This window comes from Panicum virgatum, chromosome 4K (genome assembly GCF_016808335.1).
Source record: "Panicum virgatum strain AP13 chromosome 4K, P.virgatum_v5, whole genome shotgun sequence".
Lineage (NCBI taxonomy): Eukaryota > Viridiplantae > Streptophyta > Magnoliopsida > Poales > Poaceae > Panicum > Panicum virgatum.
Genome location: NC_053139.1, coordinates 9,796,310 through 9,806,986, shown reverse-complemented (window position 1 = coordinate 9,806,986; position 10,677 = coordinate 9,796,310). Strand labels below are relative to the sequence as shown.

Sequence of the window (10,677 nt, the reverse complement as noted above, 5' to 3'; positions counted from 1 at the left end):
CGTACAAGGGATACCATTCGTGTGTGTTGGGGGATACCACTCTCCTTTAATCTCCCGAAGTTTTGCTGGGATCATTGCCCAATACCAACACTGTGATTACACCCGTGCGTGCCGCGCAACACAGGTAAAGGTGGTGCTCTCTGTGTTGGTTGGGTACTCCCTCCCTAACAAGATTGCATACCCTATGCCCACCGAACGCATCCACATTTCACTGCTTGCACAACAAGATTGCACTCACCGCTCATGAATGGCTCCGTTGAAAAATCGAAAAGTATACAACTAAAAGGCACAGACCTCGTTAATTGATTTCTGAAATTATGTCTCATGGAGAATTAGGCGTTCATAAATCATAGGTATGCAAATATGCATACATTTGTGTGAGCGCTACCGTATGTGTCAGGATCGAAAAACATACGCCCTACTATTCTCAAAGTTACGGAATCGAGTCAAAAGTTAAACCAGAGTTGCCAGTGTTATGGTTCGCCTGTGTTTCATCGGCAACAATGTTTTCATGGTTAACCATCTGCTTGAGTTGCTCGGCACCACTGCACCAGCACTTGGTTATAGCATCAAACATTAGTTTTTGCTATATACGTATATTTACAGCCGTTCACTTGGTTTTCACTAAGAAAACCGTCCAAATTCAAAAGGGACAAAAAGTGTCTCGACTTCATAGTCGGTCCATAATGGTGTCTTTTGTGATCTACTAGACAAGCTCAGGACTAACAATCGGTTTTAACAAGACTCCCAATCAGGGGCGGAGCCAGACGCTCGAGCCACTGGTGTCAGCTTCATTAGAGGTCGGTGTCAGCACAATGAATGAACAGTGCGGAACAGTATTTTCTCACTGATTTTGGGGGAGGTCGCTGTTGTCAGTTGACATCGACGTTAACAAGTAGCTCCGCCCCTGCTCCCAATCATAAAAGGATGTTGATTTCAGTCGTGTGCATGTAAACACATCGAAATTTTATGTATACAATTGTATTTTCTTAGAAAAAGGGAATATAATTGTATGTTTTGATTGGCTTCTGGACGTATGTAATTGGCCCTCACCCGTATGTAGTACGAGTATATGTTTTTTTTCGAAATAAAATACGAGTATATGCGACTGCTATGTTTTGCAGCTCGGGGTACACGCTCGGCTCCGCAGACGTGGCGATGCAAGGAACTGAACCCACGCCAAATGTGAGGCGTCCGGGTGGCCCGCCACACCCTCCCTCCTACGGTCCTCCCCTTTTCCTCAGAAAAAAGAAAAATTCCGATTCCTTTCGGGGAATCTAGCCAGCCGTTTCACACTACCTGTTCTCCAGGCCCCGTTTGGTTCATCTACGTTATGAACAGTAACCCCACAGAATCTTTCATGTACAGAGGCTTAAACGAAGTCTATTTGCAAAAACTTTTTTTACAGATGGGTGCAACTTTGCGCGACGAATCTAATGCGCCAAAAAAATCTGTGGTTGGCTACAGTAACTATCCTCTAATCGTGCGTAAAAAACCTCATTAGATTCGTCTCGCGAAGTAGCGCAAGGTTGTGGAGTTAGTTTTGCAAATTACCTTCATTTAATACTTCTAATTATTGATCAAAGTTTGTACTAAGTGTGCTACGGACCAAACCAAACAAGACTTCCGGAGCCGGGTGGGACCGCCGGCTGGACCAGCTTCCCTGCTCATTAGTATTTCGTCAGCACATTTTGCTAGACGAACAGTCGGACACACACAGATGACACCAACCGACACCAAGCCCGCAATGCTGCTTCCGCGGTTGCCCGTGAGTTTTAAAACTCACGGTCGATTCCCCTCCTCACGCGTCACAGGCTCTCCCCTCTTCCTTCCTTTTTTCGTTTTCCCTCCTTATCCCTTTCCCTTCCTCTCCTCCCTCTCCCCTTTCCTCCTCCGGCGCCGCGCCATCCCGCCGGCGCTGCCGCGCCCCCTCTGCCCCCGGCGCCGCGCCATCCCGCCGGCGCTGCCGTGCCCCCTCCGTCCCCGGCGCCGCGCCATCCCGCCGGCGCTGCCGCGCCCCCCCGTCCCCGGCGCCGCGCCATCCCGCCGGCGCTGCCGCGCCCCCTCCGTCCCCGGCGCCGCGCCATCCCGCCGGCGCTGCCGTGCCCCCTCCGTCCCCGGCGCCGCGCCAGCTCCGCCCCCGCCGGATCTGGGAGGAAAGGGCCATCCTGCCAGCGCCGCCGCCGGATCCGAGCTCCCCACCGCCGCGCGCCGCCGGATCCGCGCTCCACCGACGCGCGTGCCGTCGGATCCGCCTCCGCGCGCCGCTGGATCCGCGCTCCGGCGCTACCGCGGGGCTCCTCCGGCGCCGCCGCTGCCGGATCCGCTTCCCTGGATGCGGCGGGGAGGCGCGGCGCGGCGGCTCCGGCGGCGGGGAGGTGGTGGGGCGGGCCAGCGGCGGCGGAGCTCCCTAGGTTTTGAGTTTTTTTTGTCGCAAAATTTTTTTGCAAAATTTTTCCACTGCAAATTTTTTTTCTCTTGAAGGTTCCCTGTTTCCTAATCCTTTTTTCAAAAAAATTTCTGCTCTCCAATTTTTTTCTTTGATTTTCCATCTTAAATTTTTTTCTCAAATTTTTCTCTCTAAAATTTTTCTCGTCAAAATTTTCTGTCTTTTTTTTTGTTAAAATTTTTTTCTTGAAAAAATTTCTTGAAATCAGAAAATAACAAAAAACTATTAAAATTGAAAAAAACATAAACAGTCGAAAAATTGATCGTAAAATAGCCACACCCAACCACCAAGCCGCAGGTGATGGCACGGCGGCGGAACACCACTCTTCCGGAAGACGTCTGTTTCTCCAGAGTATCTGAACCGTTCCACGTGGAATGATTTCCTGGACTTTTTTTGGCGGGTTTGCAAATGGTATGAATAGGAAGAAAATAATACTAGCACCTCACCTACTTGCTGATCCTCCCATCAATGGCTAATCCCAATCCGTGGCTCCGCCTTCCCCCAGCTCTCCCGGGCCGCCTGTCATTGCCACCAAGCGCCCCACGCCACGTCCAGGAACCAGGCGTCCAGGCCGCAACCGAGCTGCCGCCGATCAGGCACGACGGCGGCGGGACGGGACGCCGCGGCGCGGAGCCTTCATCGGATTCCGGCGCTGGGTCCGGGGGGGGGGGGGGGGGGGGGAGATCCGCCCCGCGCCTTTTCGCCTGACACCAACAGTTGTTTTCCCGCTGCGGTGGCTGCGGCGCCTGCAAAAGTTGCCGCGGCACGGGGCGGGCACTCCCGGATGAGCCACTCGCGTGCCCACACGCAGGGCGGCAGGGCCCCAACCAAAGCTTGCGCCGCGTGATCTCTACGTTTTTTTTTTGAAAGACCTGTGATCTCTACATTTTCCCTGCAGAGCACGAGAGCCTTCCCTCCGTGCCCCAGATCCGAGCAACCAGCGGTCTTCTGCAGAATTCGTGTGAAATTTTCTTGTACTACCACTTGCCTCATGGCTAGCTAGTGCGTTCAAGTTCGGTGGTTCGTGGCTTCACTACGGCAGGGTCGTTCAGAATTTCAGACGGAGTGAGCACATGACTGGAGTGCACGGTACGCACAAGTGGCATAATGATATACTACCATAACTTTGTTTGTTAGGCATACTTGTTGTTGCTACTTTGCCAGTGACCATGGATGCTATTTGCCTACCAGCACCGTGGCAGTAGTATCTTTGACAAGTGTTTGTTTAGTGGCTCCAACACATTTTTAACTGTCGGGTTCACCGGCCTGTCAGAGGCCACAAAGCTGAAATGGGGCACGTACCGATCACGTCTGCTCTCAAGCCCCCATTTTGGAAGCGATCAACAAATTTTTAGCTCAAGTACAAGAACCGACTAAAACGATTCGCGATAGGCCCATAGCCTAAGGATAGAAAACAAACAAATTAAACAATACTAGCGCGAGTACAATGCTAGATATATCCATGGACTACAAGTTAGTAGTATTACCACCAATAACTGTAGACATAGTATTGGAGTTAGTCATAGATTGAAGGTAGAAAAATTGTATAAGTACTTATGCATACATTGGCTACAAGTATTATTACCATATCTAACAACTGTAAAACCACAAGTATTGAATTCAAATGTAAAACCACATATATTGAATTCAAATGTAAAACCACAAATATTGAATTCAAATGTAAACCAAACATCCTATCTACACCCCACATAGATGAAGCATTCAAACACTAATCAAAAGTTAATATCATCAACAAGATTAGTTGACCCTCGAATTCGGACCAATATTTTGGGATTCAATTTGGAAAAAAAATCGGTCCCAACCGAAATGGATGAATTTTGTCAATTCCGGTCAGATTTCGGATAGATTTCAGGGAATATTCAAAATTTGAAGCACTAAATTCTATTCGAACTCTCCCAAAATGGACAAATTTTGACAAAATTCGAACCATCTCGGTCGAATCCCATAACCCTGATTCCGACATAGGTATGGTACCGAGAAAATGATAAGCTATAAGAACTACAAAAAGTTGTTGGCGGTAGCATAAAGATTGAAAACAATACTAGCACAAGTACATAGCTAGATATTGATTTTCTCACCATACATGGAGTACAAATTAGTAGTAGTACTATCTCCAACTATTATAGTCATGGTATGAAAGTCAGACTTAGAAGACCATCCAACCACTAGATGATAGAATAAATATAAATCAAGGTAGTACAACCGCACAACTTTTTCCCAAACATGCATCATCTATTAAAACAAATGCACAAGTATTATATTATGAAGAAAATATAAGATGGATATCATATCCTACTTTAGGAGTTTAGATTGTAACAGAATGTAAACAACTATAAACATAAATATATAAAGTATCTAAGTGGCCGCATAAAAAGTGCTACACGGTATCTTCACATTGCATAACGTAAGTTGTACCTGCTCTAACAGAAAGTTAGTGCAATAGTGGGAAAAAGAAGTTACCTCATAGATTCCGACAAAGTAACGATACCAAAAACATGAAACCGATAACGGATTAGCATAGCTTAGAGATAAAAAAAGAAACCGAACGGATATGCTAGCACGAGCGGGCAACTAGATATTAGTATCTTTTTCATATCCATATCCGTAGACTCCAAATCAGTTGTGCAATATCTACAACAATTCTCAAAAAGCCCAAATATTGAAGTCAATTGGTAGACCAAAACATCCACTCCCACGACCATCCTACCACGTGACAGAAGAGAATAAACACGGATCAAGGTACCACTCCAACGGTACAAATGTTGTTTGGTCACAAACTGCTTGCAACAGCTACCGAGAGACACCAAAAACCGAAAACAAACAGCACAACTGGGAGCCAAAAGCCAACCCATCCACACGCCAAAAATCAACGCGCTTCCCCAAGCACGCACGGGACGCCCTCCTCCCGTTCCCCGCCCCCTCGGGTCTTTTATCGCTAACGCCACCCGCGTTTTGTACACCCAAACAGCTACCACCCGCGGCCGCGGCTCCCCACCGTAATACATACGCCTCCACTCACCGACCACTCCCCTCCGCACTACTGCGAGACAGCGCAGCACAGGCTGCCGCCCGCCGCGGGGAGAGGAGAGGAGAGAATCCGAGGAGGCGCACAGGAGCACCCTACCCTCGTCGCCGGCGTCCATGGGCAGCGGCGCCTCGGGCGAGGCGATGCGGGCCAGTGTTGTGGCGGTTTTCTTGGCCGTCGCGGTCTCGGGGGCGGTGGCGGCGGGGGCGCTGCCGAGGTTCGCGGAGGCGCCGGAGTACCGGAACGGGGAGGGGTGCCCGGCGGCGGCGGCCGGGGTGTGCGACCCGGGGCTGGTGCACATCGCCATGACGCTGGACGCGCACTACCTGCGCGGGTCCATGGCGGCGGTGTACTCGCTGCTCAAGCACGCCTCCTGCCCGGAGTCCATCTTCTTCCACTTCCTGGCCGCGGAGCCGGAGCCCGAGCTGCTGCGGCGCGCGGTGGCCGCCTCGTTCCCGTCCCTGCGGTTCGAGATCTACCCATTCCGCGCCGAGGCCGTGGCGGGGCTCATCTCGGCGTCCGTGCGCGCCGCGCTCGAGGCGCCGCTCAACTACGCGCGGAACCACCTGGCGGGCCTGCTCCCGCGCTGCGTGCCCCGGGCGATCTACCTCGACTCGGACGTGCTCGCCGCCGACGACGTCAGGCGCCTCTGGGAGACGCGCCTGCCCGCCGCCGCCGTGGTCGCCGCGCCCGAGTACTGCCACGCCAACTTCTCCCGCTACTTCACGCCGGCCTTCTGGTCCGACCCGGCCCTCGGCGCGCGCGTCTTCGCCGGGCGCCGCCGCCCGCCGTGCTACTTCAACACCGGCGTCATGGTCATCGACCTCCGCCGCTGGCGCGCCGGCAACTACCGCCAGCGCATCGAGCGCTGGATGGAGATCCAGAAGGAGAAGCGCATCTACGAGCTGGGCTCGCTGCCCCCGTTCCTGCTCGTCTTCGCCGGCGAGGTGGAGGCCGTCGACCACCGCTGGAACCAGCACGGCCTCGGCGGCGACAACGTGCACGGCAGCTGCCGTCCGCTCCACGACGGGCCCGTGAGCCTCATGCACTGGTCGGGCAAGGGCAAGCCGTGGGACCGCCTCGACGCCGGCAGGCCGTGCCCGCTCGACCACACCTGGAAGTCGTATGACCTCTACATCCCCAGCGAAGCCAGCGGCGCCGCCTCGCCGGCTTCCGGGCCTGCATTGGCCGCATCCTTGTTTTCATGGTAGAGGGAGAGCTTTGTAGTTCCATAGGCGCAACAGGTACTCGCAGATTGAGCGGTTCTTGGCAATGGCAATGTGCTCCATTGCATTGCATTGTCTCGCTGCCACCGCTGCTATGAGCTAGCTGCCGCTCATGGTGGGCTCTGTACAGGGCGGTGAAGGGAGCGGCGGTGGGAGCAGCAGGGGAACGAGAATAGGGGATGAGTTGATAGAAAAGGGGAGCTCTTGCTCTTTTGGGTAGAATTCAGATCGGTTATTTGGGGGGATTTTGATTCTTTTTTGGTCCGGCCGGTGATCCTTGGGGCTCCCAATTCTCTCGATTGGAGGGTGTACAATTAGGAAAGACTTTGGAATTTTGTTCTATTATTGATAATTCTTTCATTCATATGCCATGCCTGCCTTATTGACTCTAATTCGTACAAAATGATCTGATTTTAGCTTTTAGATTGAACTGAACTGTCTGGAATGCTTTGTATATGATGTGAATTCCCCATGAAGCACAACACAAGCAATAATCTTCCCTGAAATGGTTCTTGAAAGGCTCATAGTTCTCTGATCAATCTGAAATGCTCAAGCCTCAATGTCTGAGGTAAATGCTTTATGATCCAAGAACTAGCATAATCTAAACATTCTGTAGATTGAAGATTCATGCCGCTGCATTGTCGCATTGGTCAACCTGATGTGATATGTTCCGTCTTTGAATGAACTGTTCTTGCAACATGCCTATGCAACTGCAGTTGAACTGTTCATGACGTACATTCTACTCCTGAGTGGTAACTGTTCATGATGTACTCTGCTATACGCTCTGTGCCTGTTTCAATTCTGTATCAAGTAGTAGTACGGCGCTGTTTAGTTCCCAAAAAAATTTTCTAACATACCCATCACATCGAATGTTCGAACACATGCATGGAGTATTAAATGCAGTTGAAAAAATAACTAATTACACAGCCTAACTGATTAGTACGAAATAAATCTTTTAAATTTAATTAGTCCATAATTGAATATTATTTGTCAAATAACAACGAAATATGCTACAGTACCAAAACCCAAACTTTTTCGCGAACTAAACAGGGCCATTCAACATTCTACTGCTAATGACCGGGCTGGAGCCTGAATTGTAGCATTGGAACCGATATCTGTTTATGGAAGAACATCTCTGTTGCATCTGCAGTTGGATTTCTCCTGCTACACCAACCTCTGATTGATCCGGCTGAATCCTGAATTTTTAGACCTTGGAATTGAATCTCTATTTTTGAAGAAGTGGATGTTTAGTTGGTGAAAAAGTTTGGGTTTGGCTACTGTAGTACGTTTCGTTGTTATTTGACAATTAATGTCCAATCATGGATTAATTAGTATCATTAGGTTCATCTCGTATGAATCAATTAGACTATATAATTAGTTATTTTTTCAACTACATTTAATGCTCCATGTATATGTCTAAAAATTCGATGTGATAGGTACTGCGCAAAAAAAAATGGAACTAAACGCAGCCGTAGTTGTTCTGGAACATGTCTTTTCCATCTCTGGTTGGATTCTTTCCCAATGGAACACACTCCTACAGATTGATGAGAACAGCTGCAATGTTACATTCCCTGCTTCCATTTCGATTCTATATAGGTCTTTTTTTTTGCGAGGTCGATTCTATATAGGTCAGCAATGAATAAATACTCTTCATAGCCCACACAAGAGGCCTGTGACTGGGAACTTTAAAGTTTTCCCTGAGGAGGTTGCGCCAATTAATTTCCTGCCAGCTCTAATCTTGGTTGAAATTTGAAAACCATGGACAGCATACTTGAATATGCCTGTGTAGGGATGTTTCCGGTTCCCATAGTAAATCTAATCTCACTCTTTAACATGATCTCTAGCATCGAGTGCCAACCTCGGTTTTTCCAAGTGCGATTTTCTTTCCAGTAAAAGATGCTTTGCTCGCAACCAAAAATCGATGGTTTGAGACTTTAAGAAACAAAGCAAGACGACTGGCATCTGCTTGCTTGCTACTGGGCGCATAAAGAATGTGACCAGTTACATGCCAAAGTTTACTCGCTTTTAATACAAGCAAAACCATCACAAGAAAGGTGAGCAACCAACTAATGATCGGCCCTAATCTCAAAAAAGAAAAAAAGAAAAAAACTAATGACCGGCCCTGGAATTGCAAGGTGCAGGGCAAGTGCAGCCAATCATTGCCAGTATTCTTGTGCGCCCGCTTTTCTTTCTAATCCCAATCTCGCTTTCCCTTCCCTTTCGATCTTTCCGCCCACACGCATGAACACAAGTGTGGGTACGAGCTCGTCTCCTCCACCCATCCATCCACTCGGCATCAGCATCAGCCACCGAGCCATCGGCGATGAGCGATGGATCCCCTATTGAATACCCCGTCAGATGGACAGCAGCTGTGCCTGGTGAAAGCAAAGGGTCTGTCTGGCCATGGATCCCATGAACGGTGGTGGTGCGTGTCGCCGGCTCGCCGCACAAGGGGAGGGCGCGCGCCATCATTTTCAGGTGGTCTTCGTCAGAGGATCCGAAGTGGCAGCTGCTCCCGCACAGTGGTGATCCACGCACCATCCATTTTCCTACTGATGATGAACAGGCAAAATGGGATGCTGCACTGCACCGACGAGCATATGCCACCGACACATCTACGATCGGGTCGGACTACGTGCTCCTTTCGATTCAGAACACATATTGTTCAGGATGTCGTCGCCACGTTTTACCAGATGAAACTTTGATAAAATTTTTTAAAAAAATTCATGAACATTAATCTAGCAGGGATCGCCGCCACCTCCCGGATGGTCGTATCAAATCAGGGCAGCATTCACGAGCCATGCCGTGGCAGCGGCGCGGCGACCCCATAATGCCGGCCGCCGAGATTGTTCAGTTTCCATGGCAGGCCGTAACCGTAATGGCCGGCGCAGGAATTCGGCCGGGAAATGCCGGGCCGTTTGCGGAAACCGCCGTGCCCGGGAAGAATATAACGGACGCGGGGAGGGCGAGGGGGGTCGCCGGCAGCCGCCACCGCCGCCGCCGCGAATGGTAGCGAGTGATTGCGCTCACCGGTGTCGTTGTACGGCCGTACGAGCAGCTAGCTGCATGGTACCGTTGCTGGTTGCGCATTCATGCCTGGGATGCTAGATTGACGGCTTTGACATGAGATTTGGTGAAGTTTCGGCATATTGAGGGGGAAAAAAGGTTCACAAGAGTGAGATCAGAGAAGACGTACATGTAAATAAAACAAAGAAGAGTCCAATTTCCACCCTTAAATTAGCACAACTATCAGATTTTAAAGCTTTAACTATAAACCCGAATAATGGAGGCCATTCAATAGTTAAAACTGGATAAATTTAGCTCTTAGGGTGGTTTGCATTTTATTAAAAAAATAAAAATTCTGGTTAGATTTAAAAAGTCAAAACTAATTTATTTTAAATAACAAAAATATGAAACTAGTACCAATCTTTTTTCTAAAAATAATTTATATGTTGTTGTTGTATTTGCATCTTATTTAATAAAAACAATATGCATAACTACAAGGAAAAAAATACTAGGAAAATGAAAAAAAAATCTGAATAACTAACAAGTAGAGTGTCAATAGATAAGCTACATTTTAGAGATATGCTGACACTTATTTTATAGTTCTCTAATTTAAATAATTTACTTGTGAATTTTTTTAGTTTAAACTTGAATATTTTTAATTTTCACAAAATAAAAAATCACTTTAGGGGGTTAAATTTGGCCGGTTTCAATAATTGAATGGCCATGTTATTTGTTGTTGAACATTGAAAATTATACTTTTGTAACGGTTCAAAGGTGTAAAATGGACCTTTTCTTTAAAAAAAAGCAAAGGAAGCTTGAGCATTGGATGCGAGTAGTGCGCACTGCGCAGTGGAGTAGTAGGGTAGATGCCGTCTTGTCTCGTAAGCTATGGTTGCTGATGAGTTGGCCTAAACTATACACGATCAAGTGACAGACTGGTGGAAGGTGAA

General features: G+C 48.7%; 1 protein-coding gene across 1 annotated transcript; it reads left to right on the top strand.

Annotated features, from left to right (window-relative positions):
- Positions 1–5,468: 5,468 nt before the first annotated feature.
- On the top strand, positions 5,469–7,107 carry LOC120702994 (probable galacturonosyltransferase-like 9). The gene has a single exon (XM_039986994.1). The coding sequence runs from the start codon at positions 5,612–5,614 to the stop codon at positions 6,704–6,706; it is 1,095 nt and encodes a 364-aa protein (XP_039842928.1). The 5' UTR covers positions 5,469–5,611; the 3' UTR covers positions 6,707–7,107.
- The last annotated feature ends 3,570 nt before the right edge of the window (positions 7,108–10,677 follow it).

What these genes read in the sequence shown, in the direction of transcription:
- LOC120702994 (XM_039986994.1), top strand. Translation starts at nt 5,612, where the DNA reads ATGGGCAGCGGCGCCTCGGGCGAGGCGATGCGGGCCAGTGTTGTGGCG.